The sequence below is a fragment of the Xyrauchen texanus genome, chromosome 4 (assembly GCF_025860055.1).
Source record: "Xyrauchen texanus isolate HMW12.3.18 chromosome 4, RBS_HiC_50CHRs, whole genome shotgun sequence".
Taxonomy (NCBI): Eukaryota; Metazoa; Chordata; class Actinopteri; order Cypriniformes; family Catostomidae; genus Xyrauchen; species Xyrauchen texanus.
Window position 1 is genome coordinate 50,348,657 of NC_068279.1, and position 25,539 is coordinate 50,374,195.

Sequence of the window (25,539 nt, forward strand, 5' to 3'; positions counted from 1 at the left end):
AATGATACGCCTACCTCCTGGAGAGTATTCTTGACTTGGCTTGATGTTGTGAAGTGATTTTTCTCCACCAAGGAATTTCTTTTTTATCCTCCACCACAGTTGTCTTCCATGATCGTCCAGGCCTTTAGGTGTTGTGAGCTCACCAGTGTGTTCCTTTTTTTTTTTTTAAGAATGTACCAAATTGTTGATTTTGCCACTCTTAAGATTCTACTTTCTCTCTGATTAATTAATTTTGTTTGTTCAACCTAATGATGGCCAGCTTTATTTGCATTGACCTCACAATGAGAGTTTACAGCAACAGCTTCCAAATCCAAATTCCATATTTGGAATCAAGTTCAGACAGCCAAGATAACTGCTTAATTTTTAATGAAATAATATGGGAACAGCCCACACCTTGCCATGAAACAGCTTCACAGTCGATCGTCCAATTACTTTTGAGCCCTGAAAAGGGGGGCATGTGTATAAAATGTGCTGTAAATTGAAGGGATTTATATCCAAATTGGGTGAATGGTTCAGGAATTAAAGCTGAAAGTCTGCACTTAACTTATATCTTGATAGCTTCATTTCAAATCCATTGTGGTGGGGTACAGAGCCAAAATTGAAACTTATGTAACTGTCCAAATATTTATGGACCTGACTGTAAGTGTAGGAGAACCCTAGAAAACACACAGTCACCATGAATTACAATTGGTGTTTGCATTGTACAATATGTAAGATTGGATCAAATCAGGACAATGTCTTGTCAGTTCTTCAAAATGAGAAGTAGTTTATTGGGCATTTGACGAGACCAAAAGAGCCCAACTTGGTGACGGAACAATTTTTTCCAAACACAACAGAAGATAATTATACATTTGCAAGACCATTATCTCAGTAGTAAATGGAGTATGTGCGGCTGTATTATGACTCCCTCAGGCTGACTTTTTCATTAATGAAATCTATAACTGACAACGAGAAGAAATTTCAGCTAGGTAGACACAAGTGTGCGCAGGTTGATGAGTATCAGTCTTGTAGTAAAATCTTAGCTTTACATGTACAACATTTTGTACATGTTATTAATGTTAAAAAGTAGTAGTTAGTTAGTAACTGTTAAAAAGAACACCTACCATAAAATTCTTCGTTTATAACAATTTGAGGTATTTTGTGTGGTAGGATGTAAAACTGACCTGTTCCTCCAAAGTCTCTTCTGAAAGTCTCTCTCTATTCTCCTTCGCAGAGGGCTCCTCCTCTTCCATCCTTTTCTCATCTTCCTTCTTTTCTCCCTCCTCTTTACAAGTCGGAATGTCACTGGTACTATTATCAAGCGGTCCAGGTTTGTCCTCCATCTGAATTCCTTCCTCATCAAGCATCTTCTGCTTCTCACTTTCCATTGCCTCATCTTCTTTGTCAACATGGACGGATGTGGTTTCCTGGCTACAGCTGTCACTTTTGTTCTTGTTGCTAGAGGACGACTCCTCTCTCTGTCTGCTGTTTTTGCTTAAGTCCGATTTTCTGGACAGAGGGTCAGGACTGTTCTCTCTGCAAAAGGGTTTTATTTAGCTTTTATCGCACATCTATATTCAATACTTGATTCAGATTGGTCAATCACACAGTTGAATGGTAACATTTTTTGAACGATGACTGCTAAACTGTATTTGACTGTTGTCAATGGCAACATACTGTTGGTACTTTCAAGTCTCTTGTATAAATCCATGGTCTCTATCTTTTCATACCAAAGTTAGCTCATTGGCGATATCTTGCAAAGCAAAATGACAGTTTGTAACCAAATGTAGAAAAAATTATCTTGTAGAATTTCAGTATTAGGTTTAATATACTATATTTCGACTCGTCCCACCTTTTATTGTGATGGTACAAAAATGTTTACATTGTAGTTAAATATAGTAACTAACTAGTCTATATAAAGTCTATAGAAATAACTTAGATTGCAGATTAATAATAATAAATAATATAACTTTGCAATGTTTGTCTGTTTTCCAAGCCAATTGTTTTCTACACTGCTATAGACTTTTTTCATTAGGGACATTTTCATCCAATTAAGATAAAACAAGATTTTTTTTTAATAACAATATGTCATGTCCATATATACATTTTTCTGGAAATTCATCATGTAATATTCTACAAGCTTCACATCAGGGTGCTGATCAACCTTTTTATTTGGGGTTTATTGGCTTATTTTGACTGGATGAGATTTCCGTTTATAAATGAAAAAGAAAATGATTAACTTTCAATTTTCCAAAACTGAAAAACAAAGTCATTTGTCCTATTCTCCTTTGTGGCAAGGATAAGAGAATTGAAGGAAAACAAAAACAGAAAAAACGAAAGTTGATACTGGAAGTTGGCGCCCACGTGCACAAATTTTTTGGCCACTTCCAGCAATCAGATGCCTCATATTGTATATGTTTGTTTATTATTTTAACAATAAACATTAATAGTTGTTGTAATGTATAATGCACCATAATTTCATCCTGATTAATCACAGAAAACTGTGAGATTGTTTAGTTTAAAAATGTTAACCGATTCACAGCCCTAAAATGTACTTAAAGGGATAGTTCACCCAAAAATTTAAATTCTGTTATCATTTACTCACCCTCATCCAATCCCAGATGTGTATGACTTTCTTTCTTCTGCAGAACACAAATAAAGATTTTTCTTTAAATAATATTTCAGCTCTGTTGGTCCATACAATGCAAATGAAAGGTGACCAGAACTCAGAAGGCCCAGAAATTACCTTTGACCAGCCCCAACCAGTAAGTGGCTCCCAAAGTGTAGATTTACAGTTAAAAAAGGACTTACTAGTAAATATTGAACTGTTTCTCACTCACACCTATCAAATCACTAGAGAATATATGGATTTAACCACTGGAGTCTTATTGATTACTTTTATACTGCCAATTGTCCTTCAAAGTTCTGGTCACCATTCACTTGCATTGTATGGACCAACAGAGCTGAAATTATTTAAAAAAATCTTTATTTGTGTTCTGCAGAAGAAAGTCATACACATCTAGGATTGCAAGAGGGTGAATAAATGCTGAGTGCTTTTTGGGTGAACACAAGTATATGGTGACAGTGACATATAATCAGCATTGTTCCAAATGATTAGGGCTGCAACTAACGATTATTTGACTATTAGGGCGATTATTGCAATGATTGCAATTAGCTCTTAGCCGCTTATTCAGCTTGTTCCCCGACTTAAAAGGTTGTATTAAACTTGCTTGCTAATAATAAAAAGGAAAAACTCATCCTCTAAAAGACATTAACTGAATTAAAGGACAAAAATAACTTTTAATTAAGTTTAATTCAGTAAATAATTCACTGCAAAAAATCCTATTGTTATCAAGTGTTTTTGTCTTGTTTTCCATTTAAAATGGTCTAAAAATCCTTAAAACAAAATATATTGACTTGAGAAGCAACATATAAGATATTTACAATTGTTTTCAGAGAATCTTGAACATAATTTTAATTTGTATACAAGTGAATTTTTCACGTTTATACTTCTGCCAGTGCATAAAAGACAAAATATACTTATATTCAAGATATATTCTCTGAATTTTTAGATCATTTAAAATATTTTAATTGTTTATATTATATACAACATTCACACGTAATTTTTCTTCTGCAGTATAGCTCATACATTAAAGGTACATTGCTTTAAATGAGTTTTAGATATTTATAATGAAAAACTAAACAAAACAAAAACAAATTAAAAACATATTTTGTTGCATTACATGGGGTGAAGACTTCCTCTCTCACTTTTCACTTCGATCATCATCCATCTTTAACTCACAAAAAACAAACTCTCTCTCCTTTTAATAAAGCTGCCTATTGCTGATTTACTTTATGTTAAGAAACACACAGTGACATACTGTATTTTATGATTAAATACCTCACAAGCCATCATGTAATAATCTAGCTGCAGCGAGTGTGTGAGTGAGGGACGAGCATCAGCAGAGTGCAGTTTCAATCTCTCCCCCTTAGATCAGGTCTTTTCACACGACTCAGAGAACACCACCGCACAAAGAAATGCCAGTTTCTGAGTTTATACTTATTTACATTTCCTGCTTATTATTTGAACTTTAATAAAGACTGCATTAAAGATATAATGCTGCGGTGTTTCATTTAAAGACAATTGACACGCAAGTTTTGCTTAATCGGAAAGGCAACTCCAGCTCTGCTTCATTTCACAACAAGAGTGCTTCTGAATTTACTTATTTTGTATTTTTGTATAATTCTCTCATACTTTGTGGTCTACATCACCTGAAGCTGCTTGGAAAGTTTAGAGTGCATTTGTGAGTTGTTGTCTTCCTCTACGCAATCAGGCGCAAGCTGAAGGGTTCCTTTTCGCGCCATGATTAGTTTCATACAATCTCATGTTCCGTTAAATAAGATCAAATGACTATACATGTTTTATTATCAATGTTGTCGATAACGTCGACTAATCGTTTCAGCCCTACAGAAGATAAAATATTTAACCATTAATATATATATATTTTTTTAACACACTCAATTCTTTCTAATCACCCCTAAAACTGTGTATACATGATAAAACCATAGTCAACTTGTCCAGCAGGTGAACTGCAAGTGTCTCAAATATTTTCTTTCTCGTTGAGCAAATCAACGACAAACTCGTGAACACTGCTGCAGCTTGCACAAAAATCTGTTATCTTTTCTCGATTTGCTCTCTAGAGAACTTGTTTGTTTGCCGTTTTGCAAACTTGTCAAGTACTTCTCATCCGTGAGAGCATGGGGTAAGACTTCACAGCTGTCACTGCTGCAAGTGCTTTTATTTTAAATATAAATACTAATTAAATGTATTTCTATTATATTTATTTACCTTAATTGTTGATCAATTTGATTCAACCTTGGTGAATAAAATTATAAATCTAATGTTCAAAAAAACTAAATATATTAGTGGTTCCAAAATTTTGAATGTTGGAGAGTATAAAATGTAAGCACCTTTTCAGGGTTCTGGACATCAGGAGAGTAAATTAGTCTCTTACCGCAGGCTTGTGATGTTGGTCATGGAAACTTTGACACCTTTGCCCTGAATCCTTAGAGGGTTACTGTAGTAATACTTCACCATGATGTCTGCATCTCGCCAGTCAACCATTTCAATCAAAGCCTGGACAGACACACAAATCACCTTTTTATATTTTGTAAAAAGAACCTGAAGAGAAAAAAACTAGCATTTGTGTTTCTACATTATGAGCGGAAGTTAACACTACCTTACTGTTTGTGAACTCTGACTGCTGGACCTCACCGAACATGCCTGCAAGCTCAAGGACCTCAGCCTCAATGCCCTCTCCAGCTGGCAAACGTGAAAAGCAAACTACTGAAGGCGTGCTTGAACGTTTTGCTCGTTTTTGCAAAGGCTCACTAAACATGGATTGTGACTGCCAATAAGAAAAATTCCAAAATTGTAAAAATTAACCAGGAAATTAATGGCAAATCTGAAAATTTTATATTTGGCATTGTGAAATGTGATTAGTGGGGTTTCTACTCACAGGAATGCTCTCTGCTGATAGTGATAAATACAGGACGACTAGGTTTTCCTTCACGAAGGCTGGTTTCAACTTGTAGTGACTTACCATATTTTGAGCCTCTTTGTGAGAACTAAACTCCAAAAAACCCTGTTATTTAGCAAACAACATTAAAATAAGAATTAATACCAACAAAAAGGAATACTGTAAACATTCCTCATGTTAGTTCAAGTTAGTATGCGGTTCTGTCTTTGGTGGAACACAAAAGGAGAAAATACAACTAGGGATGCAAAATATCATAAACACATCAGTTCCCTTACAAGTTGGTCACTTCGACACTGACTCCTGTCCACTTGCTACATCAAGTGTTGTGCAGGGTTCCAGAAGACAAGGAAAATGTGCTGTTGTTTGCAGCATAGTTGCCCAACCACGCCTTGTTTTCAGAGCTGTAAGAGCTGTTGGATGCTCCTCTCTGGAAAATTCCATTAAAGAAGAATCTGCTCTTTCAAGCTCGATGCACGATCTGGCAACCTCAGCCGAAGCTGTGGAGACTTAAGAGGTTTGTCCCCTAAACGGGGCTCGTCTGACACTCAGAGGATGTTGCAGCCAGTGCTTGACACCCTACTGCAAGCTAAGGCGGATCAATGCCCTGAAATGGCACCTTTTTGCTGACTGGTGTTCTTTCCAAGGCAAGGACCCAGCATGTCGCACTGTGCAGACGGTGCTCCACTTAAACAAACGGTTGGATACAAGATTTATCCATTCATGCTCAAGGTTTATTTTGCTGACTAGGCAATGGGGCACAACCCTTTGATTGGTTTGTAACTGGGCAAACACCCAGTCAGTAAATTCTTGCGAGGCGCTAGATCAGAGTTTCCCAACCTTTTTCCTACCACGGCACACTTTTTACGACTAAAAGATTCTACGGCACACCGCTATCCCACATAGGCTAACCATCGTCAATATTTTTCCTTTTCAAGAACTTGTCCATGTTTTCTGTCCATCTTAGTAGCATGTTTACTTGTAATGTTTGAAATTTGGCTATGCAAAAAATCTAAAAAAACAAGTCACATACAGTGCTTGCGTTACACTTTCTCACCGTCCGTCAATTTGATGGACAGGGTCATAAAAATTCCGTCATAATCTATTATTACCCATAATTGTAATTTTCATATTTTAATGATAAGACATTTAATAGATTTTATTTTCGTTCACATTTTCATTTTTAATCATGAACATACAGGATTTATTTATTTATGAAGAGAACAGATAAACAGAACAACAGAGACACCACATGAAGCAATGAATGTTTTTTTCCCCCACAGTGACAGCGAAGGCTATTAAAACACGACATATGAACAACGCAATATTACAAAAAACAAATACAATTCAAATATGAACAAAACACGTAAAAAATTAACTGAACAGAACTCAATCGACAACTCAAACCATTCTCCTGGTCCGCATCGACTTAAACTCGTCTGTACATAATCAAACGCATCAAGAGATAGTGATGCTGAGGTGAAAGTGATGCTGAGGTGAAGGTGATGCTGAGGTGCTTAGATTTTGCATCTTTGCCTCGGACAGACGACTACTCGTGGCAGTTTTAATTTGGTTCTGGAGGCTGAACCCAGCGTCAAGCGCTGCATTGCCCTCCACATGACAAGAGTTGCTTCACAGAGGGGCGATTTTATGAGTTTGCCATGTAAAAAAAGCAGGAGGTGTGCACAATAAACAATGAAAACATGTATTTGGAAGAGAAAACAAAAGCTTGCATTTGCTTTGATAGCAGAAAGTAATAAAAGGACTCGTTTATATTTAGCTCTAAGCGTTTTCTTGGTGAATTTAAATTAGTTCAATAACTGGAGTCTCTGATACTCCTGAACAATAAGGTAATATTTAATTAAAAGAAATTCTTAGACATTCAATGTCTCTTCACAAATTTGGACCATTTTTAAATATTTCTTGTTGCTTATTACTCTCAAAGACATTATTGGTGAAGCAAAAACATGTGTGTGAAAAACACTTTGGTGTAAAGTGACGTCACTTCATAGACTTGCAGTGCTGACACGAGTCACGTGAAAGACCCATAACGCGTATAAATATCACTCACTTTTGCACATTAATCATTGCTCTTCACAATCACAAAAGCGACCGATTATGGTTTCAAAATGGCAAATTTTTCAAAAGGTGAGGAGTTGGATCCCTGAAATTATTATAATTTTTTTCATGCATTTATATATTTTGTGGAATTTGATAATTTTCCACCGCACACCTGACAATCTTTCATGGCACACTAGTGGTTCGGAAACACTGAGCTAGATGGCTGTGGTCCTTAGCCTAAATGCGCTTACGGGTTCCCCATTTGAGCTGTTAGACCCCGTAAACTTAACCCTCCTGTTATGTTCGGGTCATTTTTTAACCTTTTAAGAGTTAAAAAGTGTGAAAAAGTAGACTTAATCTTAAGTTTGGTCAAAATGCTTTTGGGTTATGCTTAACATTGACAAAATATTTAAACAAAAACAAAAAACAGGTTTTTATAATATTTGTTTATATTTATGGAATGTCAAACTTTTAGCCTACACCTATTATGTTCTGGTCAAGTCTGACGCGGGGTAAACAATGTTGGTTTTCAATGCAGCCATGAAGCTTCTCAAGTGAAGGGGTCACAAGATCTCTCTCTCTGACTCTTTTTAAAACCAGCAATGATTTCACCTAAAAAACACGAATAAAAATATGAAGGCGATCATTTTAGGAAACTATTTTTTAAGATCTTATACATCAAGTTGTCCAGAAACTTTCACTAAGAGGCAGTATGCATCTAATACATTGCATACAACAGTGTTTCAACAAAATATTTATCATGTTGATGATGTAGTTTTTAGAACATTGTTTATTAAATATGATAAACAAAGCTTAATGGGGTAATATTTGCAGAAATTACACAGATTGGGTGTTTGGCAGAATAAATTAGCAGGTCATTTGTACTGTAATTTGTAGCGTTGGTGCGGATGGCTGAAGTTTTCAGACAGTCCCTTAACACACACTCCAGTTTTAGCACATTCTAGCACAATGCGGATTCTGCTCTTCAAACTAAGTCATCATGGATTTGATCAACTGGTCTCTCAACGCAATTGACACCATCTTCTCGACGAGAAGCTTGGGTTCGGGGGAACCTGTCTGCCCTGACGGAACGTTCGCAGCTGGCTACACGATGGACGCGTGGGAGAGGTGGCGGGTCGTGTGTCTGGCGGCTCTTTCCGTGGAGGACGTTGAAGATATCTACCTATTCGGTACCATGATAACAGGTCTTCTGCTGATTGGATTAGGCATTGCCCTGGTTTATCGAGGAGTTAAGAAGACGGTGACAGCTGTCCAAAGCCTCACAAGGCTGCCCGTCATGATTGAAACAGTGGGCAGAGCTGTCTGCACTCAGACTGGGTCTATGAACCAAAATACGGATAACATCATGGAGAAGCTCACAGCTTTGCAAAGGCAAATGGATCGCTTCAGAGACCAAAATGGACCAGGAGAATAGCCGTGTAAATTAGAATGCGGCTACTCTCCTTAAGACCAAACAATCCCAATCTTATCTGTTTCGCCACCCTCAACCAGCACTGGCCTTGGCCAAGGCCGCTGTTGGAACAACAACTCCCCGGAAGAGCACTGCAGTGAGCCACTCGCGTTCCTTCCCCGACTCCCCAGACACCTGGTGATTGTTGACTATGTCTGGGACCTGATCAAGGTTGTCTCCATGGCAACTTGCTGTGTATCGCTATGACAACCCTGCGGACTGAGGCACCTAGATTAGATGCTGGCATAGCGACTCTCCAGGCCTACACACACATGAACTCTTACACATATATACAGATATGCAATCATCCGCCCGATACCCTATCCCTCGCCACGCTTTGTACCCCCAGTCTGACAGGCGGGTCTGTGACCAGCGCCGAACATGGCTGCAGGTCCGGATGGCTGCTTGCCTGTGCTGGGCCACCTCCACCCCCAATCCCTCCCCTGTTGCAAGTCTTGTTCATGTTGTAGAGTGTACTGATTATGTGCTAATGTTGCTGAGGTGTTTTTTTCCCTGTTCCCACACTGTACTTCTTAAGGAGCATAGTCTGGGGGCTGCCTTTTTTTTCTCCTCTCCTCTCCTCATGTCATGCTGTATTTCTTCTAATTCCCTGTCTTCCTGTCCTGTCTATCCCCTTGTCATATGTATGTTTGTATGGACAGGTCGATGGCCAATTTCACTGGTTTACTATGTGACAATAAAGGACTACTACTACTACTACAATGTAAGGACTTTTCAGATGGTCCCTTACCCACCATAGGCACAATTTCTAAAGAATATCAAGGTTAAATTAATGATTTGAAAAATCTTGAACGATGGTGACGCCATCGGACCAGCCATACTTAATGCATAATTTCATCTTTAAATACAGGACGATCCCATATGTTATGGGACGGGTGGCAACCCTACTTGGGACTGCTGCCCTGAAATGATGTCCAGAGTTTGGATTGCATTCAGACTAGCATGGTAATGCATGGAGCTAATGCATGCAATGCTATGTAAAGAGACCTTGTCCAAAAAGAGCGATTCGCAGCATTGATGGATTATTGTAATAGGACAGCTAATAATTAATGTCAGAGAAATGCAGCCTCTTACTTACGGTCGTTTATGTAAATCTGGAGCTGTTAATAAGATTCGAGGATAGAGGTCACTATTACCCCAAACATTGCAAATATACAGTTCTATCCTTCTAATTGGTCATTTGTATTCATGGCAGAAAAGATCTTGTGACCCAGCAGACAATGATTCACGACCCAAACCCAGTGGTTGAGAAACCCTGCTCTAGTGTGTGTGAATCAGTAGCACTGTATTATGGTAATTGATTCCCATAGCATCAGCTACTGACTCAGTATCGAAGTGACCGACTTGAAAATAAACACTTTTATAACTGTAACCATGGTTCCCTGTAAGGAGGTTACCCACACTACTTATTTCTAGCTGTAAAGGGACAGAGGGATGACTCCTCCTCCCTTCCTTTTTTCATTAAAACAGTATACTTTTTTTCATATCGGATTTCAGAATGAATAATTATCCATGTCTGTGCATATTACAATGGTGTATTACTTTAATATTACTGTTAGCTTCAAAATTATTGATGTTAGTTTTGAGTAACTAAAAAAAACTAGACATAGTATTTATCTGTAACAGACGTAGAAGCTATATGGTGCTGTAACAATGTAAGTTAAAGGTAGCTGTAAGCTATACAAAGTACAAAATCCTAAATGGTCTAAACTTAAAAATAACAATAATTCTCTAAAAGAATAAAGCATCCACATCACTAAATAAGTAGCTTATACTTCAATATACTCATTATATACTAATATTACAGGTATTTATTTCAGGTTAGGACTGCACAATTAATCGAAAAAATAATCAAGATTACATTTACAGCCATTGCAATTATATAACGATGAAAAGTGTTAATCACAGCATTTACTCTCATGGCGGCAACATTTTTAATTACAAAAATATTTTTTATCTGTTGTGTGCATGAATGCAAAGGCAATTCAGAGGCTTTAAATAAGTCTAAATACATATCAGTAATGCTCACTATCATTCAAAATGTGAATAACACTTATTGCAATAAAATAATAATGCAATTCAAGAACAGTTATTAGCTTGTTTTGATGTACAGCAAACATAAAAAAATATGGCATGCAGCTACCCAAACAAAATAACTATTTTAATGTATATTCCATTAATCGCAAATACAATAGCAAAGGAAATAATTGGCATTTATTATTTTTGTCATAATTGTGCAGCTCTAGTTCAGGTTTAAACAAGTATAAGTTTAAGTATAAGTTTCATGTAAGTTGATACATTAAAATTATTGCATTCTTGTTTTTAATTTTCTTATCTCTTTGACTATGGTAGGAATACAAAATACAAATTACGATTATATTAATAACAGTATTACTTCTAAACTTTGTATGGGTGTGGAGTATGACGTGCACAAAAATGCCGGAAACACCATCACCGTTGTGGGGCAATTGTCACGGTTATCCTTGCAATCCTAGCTGTCCTCACCTGAAAATATATGTATTTCTATATATATTAAATATATATATTTTATATATATATATATATATATATATATATATATATATATATATATATATATATATATATTATAAAATATAAAAGACAATCACTACACTTTCAGTAAGTTTCTTGTATATTTAATTAGAATACATTTTATTAACTGGATTTGTTGCTATGTAAATTAAAATGTCTAAAAATACAAAGCACTGAAAAGCTACATTGTGAGACTAATCATCATAATCATTAAAATGTTTGTCCAGTTACAGTTAAAATGCATGTACAGTTATACAATATTTTGACTAGGTAGAAGCTAAATTGATATGAGAGTAAAGGTGTGGCACCCTAGTATATCATTAAAATACACCTATTTTTACAACCCATGTAATGAAGTCATGCCAGAAAGCTAAAATCAAAAGTGATTTAAATGTCAAATGCCATATCACGTATAAAGAAATGAGCCCAACCCTTATTTATTTTCAAATAAATAAATAAAAAGAAACACTCTGGCCTTGTCTGTTGTTCACAAGTTGTTCATATTTACCAAAGTTCTACAAACCTAAGCAGGTAAGCATTCTAGCATGAAGAACCAGTGAAGTATATAAAAAAAAAAGTTGTATGCATATACAGTACATTTTAACCAAATTGTTAAAATCTGATTGTCTCTGGCAAATTATACTGTATACTGTATTTTTATATTAATTCACTAGAATGCAAGAAACAATGACTATGATTGAAAGATTGAAAAAAGGTTATAATATTTCAGAAATCATATTTAAATATGCTCAAATCACAACACCATAATCAAGTAATAGTGTGCAAATCAATGTTGCCTGAACGTTGTCAAGAAGGTTCTTTATTCTGTATAAATCTATAATGTATAGAACCTCTTACCTTTCCAAGCAGCACAAGGTTTTTCACAATTGTGCCAAATGGCTTTCCGAGCTCTAAAAGTTCCTCCACAGTCACAGAGCCCCTAGGAAACTTGGCAACTACCACTCTCATATTGGACTGAGGGTAACACAGCCACATGACAAAAAGCAGAAATTTAGATTTAACTGCAAACATATTAGAAATATACTGGGGTGTGAGGGAACAGCAGCACAGCAATTTATCTTAAAAGGAAGGAGCATGAGTTACCTTAGGAGTGTGTAGGAAGTCTGGTGTGGTTGACATGGACTGTTCTCCTTAAAATAAAATAAAAAAAATGTGTTCCATTTATCGTCAACTATGTGCTTTTTGTTAGGTACAACAGTGATTCCCAGCCGGGGGTATGTCAGCAGGTTCTCAGGGGTATGTGAAAAGAACTGACTTAAAATAAAAATAATACGTTTTAGGGCTGGGTAAAAATAGATTTTCTAGTTAATCTCATCTCCATTTGAATAATCCCGAAATCTTTTACTCTTATATGCCGTTTTCAATGCTTGTTGAGAGTAAACGTTTGGTTTGACTCATTCCATGTAATGTGTGTCCAAAGATGAGATCCACGCAATCCATTTGTCTCTTTTAAAATCCTTTGTTCTTAACAGGGATTTTAAGGTAAATACTAGCTATTCTTCATAGCAAAGAAACCGTGTGCTGCATCTCTCATTAATATGCGCTCACAGGCTGAACAGCCATGAGTAGTAAAGAGACAGTACCACCCTAGTTCTTGTTCTACATTTCAAGGAAAATACTTATAAATAGTACAAATTATGCATGTAAACAATAAACGTAATAAAATGTATGTATGCAACTTAATATACGCAATTTCAAGACATCATAATTATAGATGCACTAAAAAAAAAAAATAATCAATCAAGTGTCTATTTCTAGTTCTAATATTTTAGGTAAAATTAGTCATATTAAAAACCATTTCTGAACTGAATAAAACCAGTTCATGAAAATGTTACCATATGAAGACAAATGTTTACAGTGTGGAATACATGGAATTTGTACATTTAAAAAAAATCTAAAAGTGTAAAAAATTATGAAACAAATTTATAAATAAACAATAAAACAACTGAAGATAAAATGAAAGCTGAAATATGTACATTTAAAAGGTCCCCTGTAAAATTAACAGCACTACCTGTATGAGAATTTCTTTCATACAGTATGTAACCAAAATGGACATAATAATTGAAATATACCAAAATTAATCAGAACTGAATCAGAATCTTACTCAGTCATAATGTGCATTAATAAAGTGATGTCAATAGATCAAACCCATACTGATTGATCAATCATAATCAATATAAATTTTTTTAGTCTTTGGTACACATCTTTGGTTTTGTGTTGATTAAGGTGTACTTCAGCATTACTGATAGTGCTGAGGGTTTACACTGATGTACAATAATACATTACCTTATTGCAAGACCCCATTAATAAAACAGCATAGGCTAGAAAATCATAGGTTTCATTCCTGTAAAGTTGGCAGAAGCGACATCCTGTCCAACTGTTTTAAATAGCCATTAGACTTAAGTTTGAAAAGAAAGTTTCGTACCTGTGACAGGGTCAGAGCTGTAGGGTCTTTTAGGGGGTAGAGAGGACCGGGAACTTCGGTGAGAAGAGCGCAACTCGTGTGATTGATGGCGGGTACCTAAAATATGGTCTTTCCATGTCTAACAAGCAAAAAAAAAAGAACATTACAGGTAAGTGAGAAGACTATGATGAAGGTTCAAATTAATTATCAAAAACTAAATGGCAAGATGATCACATGTTGGTCTAAATTTAACTCTGGTCAATAACAAACAGAAAGGCTAAACAATACATTCAAAATCCTGAACGGACCGTATGAACCAAATGTTATATCGATGTATGAGTGATGACAGTAATGTTATACATCACAATACAGATATTTTGCTGAAAATTAAACTAAGCAATGCTTTATAACCAGGAGGTAATGCCTATTTTGAATATTCCAGTGAATTAAATACTTTACAAATGAAAGTTTTTATTTTTTTTTTTATTTGGAACTTGATGGACAAAAACCAAAAGACAGACATTAATTTCTCATGAATAATACGAGTTAAAAAACAGAATACTCAACTAACATTATAAAACAGAGTTCAGACTCTAAATTCCGACTGGATAAGTCTCATTTGAAGCTGTAGTAAAAAAAAGCAGATATATGGACGTCTGATCACAAATCAGTTGAATTATATATGAATGCGGCTCATTTTCATCCATTCTGGGTTTTATCTGTTGTTGGTTTATGTTAAAAACAAAAACTATCAAACTAAAATGTTTGATAGTTTTTGTTTTTAAGATGATTGTAATCTGATATAAGAATATGCAATATAAATGCCCCAAAATGTTTCTTAAGCCACACTTAGCTCACTACCTTTATAGAATTCACCACACACTTGCAGAGTGCGCATTCATGTGGAAAAACTGTGGGGTTGTCGGCCAGCTCCACGTCCACATCATCCCCACTTTCCCGGGATGACTTTCTGTATCTCGAGTCCCTTCTTCCTCCTGTAGGCCACTCAACCTTTCGATGCCCCTCCCCTTTTGCATGATGCTCATGGTCATGGCTGCCAGAGCGCCGTTTTGACCTAGGCAATAGCGGGCTTTTGCACCTGTCAGCGGTTGATTTCTCAGGTGTATCTGGCTTGTCCTGTGCAGACTTAGACTTGTCTCTGTAGTCCGTATCTTTCGTGGATGTCATCTTGTTGGTGCGTTTCGCCTTAAGTTGCATAATGAGATAAGGGAGCTTCTCCACACTGATCTCACTCTCTGGAATCTGTGCAAGAGCATCCACATCCTCTGGTGCCAGGCCGAGTGTGGCAAACAGGCTCTGTGTGCTGACAGTTTCAGGCTCACTTGTGTCCTTACTTGTCTCCATATCCAGCCGTTTACAGGTAGAAATGGAAGTGATGTGATCGTCGTAGTTTTAACACTGTCAGGACACACAACAGACAAGAGAGACCAATATAAATTATCATGGATCTAGTATATGTAGGATACATATACTAGATCCATGTAAGACACACCTGTACACAAACTCATTCATGTGAGAACTGTGAGACTGTTTCGAGCTGACAGAAAGGCTACAGTAACTCAGATAACCACTCTGTACAATTGCAGTGAGCAGAATAGCATCTCAGAATGCACAACACGTCAAATTCTGAGGCGGATGGGCTACTACAGCACATGACCACATCAGGTTCCACTTCTGTCAGCAAAGAACAGAAAGCTGAGGCTGCAGTGGGACTACCATCGGTGTACCTCAGCAGAAATCCAGATTCATCAAATCAGGCCATATTTTCCAGTCTTAACTGTCCAGTTTTGGTGAGTCTGTGCCCACTGCAGCCTCAGCTTTCTGTGCAAATTCTAATAACAAACATTGCTATACAAATATCTGGAACAACTATCTGGCATCACGTTACATTTCCATAGCATTGGGATTTACACTATATGAAAATTTGCCAATTCACCACACCTCTTGTATACAATATTTATCATTTCAATGTTTAATATTAACAAGCAACTGAAATTTGGCCATAGTCAACATAGATATCTATCCAGCCTTTTCTAATATATATATATATATATATATATATATATATATATATATATATACACACACACACAAACATTTGGATATATGGACAGTTTCATAATATTTCCACATGTGCATGTATATACACTACTACTTAATACATACAGTATATATGAACATCTTTATATGCACTTCTCTCGCTTCTACAATCCATAAGTATTTTGCCTGTCTTTTGTACAAGGCAACTTGCTGCAACCTCACAATGTAAAACCAGCATCACTGCAATATCTGTAGATGTGCAACTTGCACAACAGTAATACTAAGAGTAAGATGTGGGTACCAGTTTTCCATATGTCTAAGTCACTGTAAATGACCCCTAATTGTAAATATTCTGTATTTATTGATTGTATTCATTGTTTTTCTGTGAAGAGTTCTATTGTTATTTGTACTAATACATTGGTCTACTGGTCATATATGCCATCTGTGGCAAGTGTTGGTCTGTTACCAAATTACCATATGTTTGTTACTTTTGATTCAGGAGACACTGTGTTACGTTTCATTCCCTGCCATACAAAAGAGAAATAACCAGTCCCTCAAGGTTTTGGTGATCACAAGAATTCTTGCAATTCAACCAATCTCTGCATTATTTGCAGTAGCTTAAATTATTTTATAATTTCCTCAAATTTTCAAGAGGGAATCCCATCGCTTTTCTTAATGTTTGACAGTGGCAAAACAAATGTTTGAAAAGACGGAAGTCAAAACCCCAAACCCCTAAAAATCCCACAGTAAAATGTGATTTGAATTTGAAGTACTTAATACAGTACGCTATGTACCTAAAAATAGCAATATGTACACTTAAATGCTGAAAATAAATGTTCATAATTTTTTTTACTTATATAATAAGGTCACATATACACATACAGCATAGACAATATAAATTTCAAAATATGACAAAAATTGCCAGTTTCATATGTAACATATTTTTTCAAAACACTTGTAGAATACAAAATTTGTACATAAATGCTCAAATATGTGAACTCTAATTGTATTTGTTTGTATATGGACATATACCAGATTTCAATAATGTAATAATTGCAACAGGCCTAATGAATCCACATTTGTGTTTTTAGTTTACAGGCTTCACCTAAATGTACAGTAGCCTATTTTTATGTGTAATTCTTTTTCTTCTTCTTGCTAACTGCATATTCAGTTATTGTGCAATAAAATATTTACATTTAATAGCATTTACAAAGTAAATAACACAATTACAGAGGTACATAACAATGATTTGTGAGTTTTTACTGCAAAACAACCCCAAAATATTGAGGATAACATCCCGCAAAATCCTGGTGGGACTTAATGACAATTAAACGACTTGTACCTAAAGCATAGAGAGGGAGACGCAACTAACTGTGATGCATAGAGATGGAGATGCAAAGAACGGTGTCGAGTCGTGTGAGAGCTGCCTGTGGCAGTGGCACGTCGAGTGAGAGCTGCCTGTTGCAGTGGCAGGTTCTACCCCTATTAAAAAAGAGAATACATACCCAAGGATGAGACCTTCACAGATCATCCCCAGTGTGTCTTTCTGATTTGAACATGCAGGGTGACAAGATGACAAGCACACACATCTGAAGCTCAACTAACACAGGTAACTCCACTAAAGCAACAGATAATTTTGCTCGAAATGTTGCATTTGTGCTTAGATTAAATCTCAAATGCATATAGGAGAAACAGCACACCGGTTTTGTTAGTGCTTTCTTTGTCTTTATGACTTTTTGCAGTTTATTAGCATTCAGTAACACAATGATATAGTGACTATATGTTTGTCCTCAAGAAATCATACACTCTCTCCTCAAAATCCCAACAAAAGAATAAATGGACGTATGCCCCAACAACAGCTGTGTTGTACTTGACAACGGAAGAAATTACCAATTTTTCACAAAGCATGACAGGATTTAGGAAAAAGGTGGAAATGTAGATACCAATGCCCTTGTGGTAGCGAAGCCTACAAGGTTAGCATAGATTAGAGTAACGTGGCCGTTCCATTGATATTCTATGGCGGTACACTGACGAGAAGACAAGAGGCCTTTTTTTTTAATAATCTATGGAGGAGATGCTTCACAATTCTGAACCAACCACTTTTGTGAGGAAACAGCTCATCATTTAATGAATTAACCACCTGTCCGCTAATCTTCAAAACGTTTTACACTCAAAAAATCTTTTAGATAAAATTGTGGTTTTATAAGAGAAGACACGGATAATTTTACGACAGGAAGGTGTCAGTTTACGGCACTCGCTATTAATTTGCATAGTATCAGCAAACTGTCATGAAAATGCTAGTTGACTGTTACACACACTTAATTGCTGTGGCTGTGTTCCATTTCACTTTTAACATCCACTAGCTAACTACCCCAAGCGTTTCCCTTCAGGGAATCCCCACTGCCATTTTGGAAGTCTGTTCCATTTCGTTCAGTGAGCGAGGGAAGTTTCTGTTGACAGACCCTCAACCCCTCGATTCTGACCAAGGGAGCAAGTCTACTCTGATGTACACTTCAGGCAACTCCAAATCCCAATGCAGCTCGATTGTGACATGACAGCATATACTGCTTCATCAACCCCACCCCCACAAAACTGTAATGTATGATGGAAGTGAAGTTAGGTCAATTAAGCAGTTTAGAAAAGTTATATTGAGATTTAACAGCATAAAACTCGTAGCAACCTTAAACTGTTTATCACACATGTATAGCCTGTGTTCATTATGTTAATGTTTTTGTTTGTGTAGATCTTGATAATTTCTTTCAAAAAATTCATTCAAATAAAAAAAAAAAATAAACATACAAGATTTAAACATAAGCCTCTGAAATCAATCTCCGAAAACATTGTAATTCCACAAACTGACATCTGTCTTCAACATGCTGCAAGTGATCAAGGGTTTAGTGTTCCAGTTAAACCTATTCCATGTCTTCCGCCAGTAGTAAATACTCATGCAACATAAGCAGTGATGTACATCCAAGTCCATAACACGGGGTGAAGTTTGCGAGGGGAGGGGATACAAATTAGAAATGGAGCGCAACCAAAGATAGAACCACAAAGGTTGTTATCTCAATACTATCCACCTTATTCATGCTAGCGCCATCTTTTATTTTTAATAGGATTGACAACGAGGCTGTGAGGGATAGATTCACAGTTTCTTCAATGGGCTGTGCTGCAGTTCGAAGTGTTTTTGGATCGTTCCGCGGACAAAACTATTTAAAATATTTTTAAGAACAGTCGGTAGACAAAAACTCCATGAGTTGTGGAAAATGAGACGTGATCAAGGAGCATTTTACAGCTTTATACCATGCGTTCCATTGACGAGATATTACGTCTATCCCTCACAGCCTCGTTGTCATTCCCATTAAATCAGTTGCAGTCCATACAATACTCGCATTCAGGCTTTCTAGAAGTGCTTTTTCCTCGCCCTCCTTAATCTTAAAAATAGGCTAATAGGCTAAAAAAATGTCTGAAGAAAAATAATAACAGCTGAAATCAGTATGTCAAAGATTTACTAAAATATAATAGATGAATGGCTGTGCAACGTACCAGTGAGAAAATAGAACTGAAATCATGGCACAGCACAGTAGTGTGCCGTGGAATATTATAAAATTCTGAAAAATAAATCTGACTGTGACTAGATATTTTTCCAAACTGTGCGATTAAACTTGGCAAGAGGTCGCACCAGTGCGACTACAAAGTTGGCCGACTGTGCTCTGTCGTTTTTTGTTATTAAATGGCAGACATTCCAAACGCAAAAGGAAATGGCTCTACCCAGATCAGTCAGCGTAGCTCAAGACTCAATGGACAGATCAGTGCAGAGATGAGCATTTACACTCAGACTGATCTAGAGCGATCAGCCATGCAGTTCATCATGGGATGAGTCGCAGATTCGGCATTGATTATTTGTTTAAATCCTCTATGAAACCCATAACGTGTCGATGAATAAACAATTTAAAATCATATTAAATGGCCCCTAAACAGCATTGAAAGAAATAAAGGATAAATCTGCATTCTGTAATATTACATTCTGCATTTATGTAATACCATATACCATGATATTTTCTGAGACAGTTATCATACCGTTGTAATCCTATTTATAACAATATTAAGTTGAATGGGATCCAAAAAATAACTGTGAATGATAAGTGGACTGATCTCTTACAACTACATTGAACAAAACATTTGATCTTAATACTTTAAAATCCAGATACAAGTTGAAACATTTTTTAAAAAAAAAGGTTTCTTTTCTTCTGAAGACTGGAATTCCTGTTAATATTGCTGCTACATTATCCAGTATACTAGTTAATAATAAAGTGTTTCTTAATAAGCTATAAATTTATATTGAAATAATGTGTAGTTAAAGGTTTGTGTTTCTTTACATATTCAAGAGCACACCCAATTAGTTCCACACAATAATGTAAAGACCATTTTCCCTCCTGTTACTGAACAATTAAATACATTATTGAACGCAAGGGAAAAATTTTACAGATAGCTAGCTTACTCTCATTTTGTACATGCTCATCGACCTTAATCTTGTTCTCATCTGTACCTGTGTCGTCACTCCCTATGCCCTCCTCATCACACACTGACTATGCCCTCCTCATCACACACTGATCTCGCACTGATATTGCCAGTCACACCAAGTTTTTTTTAAAAGTAAATCGAATTAGCAAGGCAAAGCTTGTCTAACTAAGGGAAGCTTAAATATGATAGATAGAAAGATAGCTTATCCACCTCCTGAGTTGATGGGGCTGGAGTCAACATTTACGATATTTTCCCTTTTTTTAATATATATATATATATACACTCACCTAAAGGATTATGAGGAACACCATACTAATACTGTGTTTGACCCCCTTTCACCTTCAGAACTGCCTTAATTCTACGTGGCATTGATTCAACAAGGTGCTGAAAGCATTCTTTAGAAATGTTGGCCCATATTGATAGGATAGCATCTTGCAGTTGATGGAGATTTGTGGGATGCACATCCAGGGCACGAAGCCACACCACATCCCAATGATGCTCTATTGGGTTGAGATCTGGTGACTGTGGGGGCCATTTTAGTACAGTGAACTCATTGTCATGTTCAAGAAACCAATTTGAAATGATTCGAGCTTTGTGACATGGTGCATTATACTGCTGGAAGTAGCCATCAGAGGATGGGTACATGGTGGCCATAAAGGGATGGACATGGTCAGAAACAATGCTCAGGTAGGCCGTGGCATTTAAACGATGCCTAATTGGCACTAAGGGGCCTAAAGTGTGCCAAGAAAACATCCCCCACACCATTACACCACCACCACCAGCCTGCACAGTGGTAACAAGGCATGATGGATCCATGTTCTCATTCTGTTTACGCCAAATTCTGACTCTCCCATCTGAATGTCTCAACAGAAATCGAGACTCATCAGACCAGTCTTCAACTGTCCAATTTTGGTGAGCTCTTGCAAATTGTAGCCTCTTTTTCCTATTTGTAGTGGAGATGAGTGGTACCCGGTGGGGTCTTCTGCTGTTGTAGCCCATCCACCTCGTGTTGTGGCTTCACAAATGCTTTGCTGCATACCTCGGTTGTAACGAGTGGTTATTTCAGGCAAAGTTGCTCTTCTATCAGCTTGAATCAGTCGGCCCATTCTCCTCTGACCTCTAGCATCAACAAGGCATTTTCGCCCACAGGACTGCCGCATACTGGATGTTTTTCCTTTTCACACCATTCTTTGTAAACCCTAGAAATGGTTGTGCGTGAAAATCCCAGTAACTGAGCAGATTGTGAAATACTCAGACCGGCCCGTCTGGCACCAACAACCATGCCACGCTCAAAATTGCTTAAATCACCTTTCTTTCCCATTCTGACATTCAGTTTGGAGTTCAGGAGATTGTCTTGACCAGGACCACACCCCTAAATGCATTGAAGCAACTGCCATGTGATTGGTTGATTAGATAATTGCATTAATGAGAAATTGAACAGGTGTTCCTAATAATCCTTTAGGTGAGTGTATATATATATATATAATTTGAGAAGTTTTTCTCTATCTTTCTTTTCTTTTTTTTGGCACCACTACAGCACAGCCAAATCTCTATGTTACATTCGTACCAGAGTTTCCGCTAGAAAAAAATGGTGCCGGTCAAAGTGACCGGCAGAGGTTTCGTTTTACGGACATTTTGATGATATGCCGGTCAAATATATCGCCTCTTAATTAGTCAAGTTGAGGAAAACTGGAGGCAGTCTATGTAACTTAAAAAATGACACAATCAGGCCGTATAGAATGCAACATATTATTATTAGCTTAACTTTCAAATAGACGAAAAAAAAAAACATGAACGTCCGATTGGCGTCAATCAACGGCAGTTGTTTTTTTACTGTGGTTTCACACACATTCACTTTTTGAAACATTGAGGCACGGATGTACCTAATACAAATAAATAAAACATCTCCAGTTAACTAGCAGATCATTCATTTAGTCCGTTACTAAATAAGAGATCTAGCGCTAAAATCTGTTGTTTTTTAAATCAAGCTGAGCGCTCGTGTCCGCTGCTATCAGTTGCATGGACGACGCTGCTGCGAAGTTGCGCAATCTTCACTAGGACGCTGCGTTTCAATCTATCGCCTTTGCGGAGACTCTCTATTAATTCGGTGAAATCACAAAATAAAATGCACACAAACGTGTCCCTGCTTGATATAGACTGTAACCATGCACTGATGAACATAGGCTATTCAGTTTTGATGATAGAGAAAAAACCGCATCGAATGCGCTGATTAGAAGCACTGATCTATCTATAATGAGATGTTCCTGATTCACCATCGTCTGGCCTCTGAAAAAGCTTTTAAAGCTAGTCTGCCTGGGCCTGGCCATATTTGAAACGTCTCACTCAATCGTTCGTTGTTTAGGTCTATATTGCAGCCGTTTTAGGCGTGCGCTTTATTTGAAATGCAGCATGCGATGTTGTTTCATAACTTTCAAACGATAGAGCCTGTTCCTTTATAACATAGCAAGAGATCGGTGTATTTTTGCTTTATACATTTTATGCTTATTCTCAAATTCAGATTGTGTTAGGGGGACGGGATTATTAGGCAATTTTAATCGGACAATTTGACCGGAGAGATTTAATTTTGTCGGACATTTAATTTTTTTACCGGCCAATGTTACCGGACAACGGAAACCCTGATTCGTACCCCAAAGAACATCACAAAAATATGAACTATCGCTAATGTGAAAAATTAACACAGTGCTAAATACTGGCCTCTGATTGGTCTATACAATTTCTGCGAAACAAAAGCCAATCAGAAGCTCTTTATTTATAAAATGTTCATAAAATGCCTTCCATTGGCTAAGAGAAAGTGGACGCATCTCAGACTGAATCTCTGCAAGCAGGAGTCAGCCGGAGGCCCTTAGACATCAGAGGCCCCTGTGCACTAGCCCAATCGGGCCGGTTGTTGATCCTGCCTTGCTTCCGTGAATAAGGTCTATAATGGCACTTTTCCAATGCAGGTTAGTTTGACTCGCCTAAACTCTTCTGGCTTTACTTTTCTGAGCTTGCATTTCCACTGTAATGTAGTGCCCCTCAACGTGTGTGGGATTATAGGATGATTGTCACAGTTGCGCCGCCTCTACTGATGTGACATCATCTTAAACACAACACAAACTGACCAAAACAATGACACAACCGCTAGCTGTTAGCTACTAGCTCATAGTGTAACAGTTAAATTGGCCTTGTTGTTTTAGAAGCAAGCTTCCAGTAGCTGGTCAACTATATAAAGTGAAGCTTTCAAGAACAGTATAGAGTTAAAGTAACAAAATGCACCATCCTCCATCGAGTCCAGGGCACTCTTCCTCCCATTGCTACCCTTTTAGATAGTGTCCATTTGGTCGAACCACTTCCACATTTCCATTATGGTTCTGTGGTCACTTTTAAGTTTTTTACTTTTCCCTACACTGTTGGTAGGTTCGGTGGTAGACGTGTGCAGCCAACAACTGAGACACTTCCTGAGAGACTTTCATTTCGCTACTCGCTAACGAGTGGACCGTCTGCACCTCGTTTATTGGCCTCAGCATGCTTTTGCACACAGCCATTTCATTTTTCACAATTCGAAAGTCACGTGAACAAAATATACTGTAGCTAACTTTAAAACTAACGGGTTGATGTCGTTTGTTGGAAATCCAGTGACGCTGGTAGTGGCGATTCTCTCTGACCAATCAGTGATCTGCAGGAGTTTGACGTCACATTTAGTATCGGCTTAGCTCACTTGGAAGCTCCACCTAGGCAGTACTAAAAAAAGTATCAGGTACCAGGTATTATCCACAGTGGAAACCCCCCAAAAATGTGAGCAGAGTCCAGTTGTACCATGCAGTGGAAAAGCCCCTTAAGTGGAAAAGGTCAAGTAAACAGCAAATTGACAGATACAGTCTGCAACAGTTTGGAATCTATCTTTTCCAGCCAACTTTAAGATTATCTGATTTCCCATAAACATTGGGCAATATTTTAGATAATATAAAAATTAACATCTAAAACAGGTTTGTTTGTTTTTTCGTATTACACTGCAAATAAAGTCCTCTACAAATGAATATATAATGGCAAACATACAAAATTAGCAACCAGTCTGTCAATTCATTAGATGATGAGCTGTTTCCACACAAAAGCAGTTTATGCAGCGGTCTGAGGCGGCTTCTCCTTTCACTTGCATTCAAACAGATCTCCTTGTTGACCGTTTCAAGATGGCGTCGCGGTTTGCGAATCCGAACAAGCCGAATAAGGCATCTACGTATATATGTCTATGATAGTCAACCTCCTGACTAGTTAGATACGATGTTTGTCAAAAGCATCTGCACAACAGTCATAGAAGCATTTTTATATATTATTTATATAACATTATCATATTGTTTTGAACGGGGCACGCGCAGCTCTTTGGGGTGTAAACACGCGCATGAAATATGTCGCACACCGATTAATAACTACAGGGAACTTCGCTAAATAGCTTGTTTAATTTACACACTGTTGATAATTTCACCACTTTACATGTCTAACACATCAACTGAGCAAGGACGTTCTTCACTAACGCTTAAACAACGCCAAAAACATACCGTTTAAATAATTACCCAAATTTCCGTCGCTGAATCGGACGCTCGGATTTCTTCTTCTGAAATGTGCTGGTAGAGCGCAATAAACTCCAATGGTGCAAACACTGCCATCTACTGCTCTGAAGCACAAGGACAGACGGGCCAGCCCTGTTTCGATCAATATCCGTATGGAGGACTAGGGGTGACGCTTAAAAAATTTAATGGCGAAATCAATCATAAGTTTATTAATTCAAACATGCCAATGTAAATAAATAAATCACTTTTAAAATGATCAAATTAATTGACATATTTAGGATTGTTTGTTTAATTCACGTTTTAAAATGTAGTTAAATATAACAATAATATAACAACTTAATAAAT

General features: G+C 37.0%; 1 protein-coding gene across 2 annotated transcripts in view; it reads right to left on the reverse strand.

Annotated features, from left to right (window-relative positions):
* Positions 1–25,248, reverse strand: part of LOC127642414 (matrin-3-like) — a 47,966-nt gene extending 22,718 nt beyond the window's left edge. The window contains exons 1-9 of one of the 2 annotated variants that reach the window (XM_052125038.1): positions 25,198–25,248; positions 14,909–15,466; positions 14,069–14,186; positions 12,727–12,773; positions 12,481–12,597; positions 5,499–5,624; positions 5,220–5,387; positions 4,995–5,116; positions 1,164–1,515 (exon numbers count right to left, since the gene is read on the reverse strand). In XM_052125038.1, the coding sequence (XP_051980998.1) occupies positions 1,164–1,515; positions 4,995–5,116; positions 5,220–5,387; positions 5,499–5,624; positions 12,481–12,597; positions 12,727–12,773; positions 14,069–14,186; positions 14,909–15,412 (1,554 nt within the window). In that variant the 5' untranslated portion in view covers positions 15,413–15,466; positions 25,198–25,248. Of the gene's footprint in view, positions 1–1,163; positions 1,516–4,994; positions 5,117–5,219; positions 5,388–5,498; positions 5,625–12,480; positions 12,598–12,726; positions 12,774–14,068; positions 14,187–14,908; positions 15,467–25,182 lie in introns of both variants that reach the window. The other variant, XM_052125035.1, reaches the window with a different exon arrangement.
* Positions 25,249–25,539: the final 291 nt, after the last annotated feature.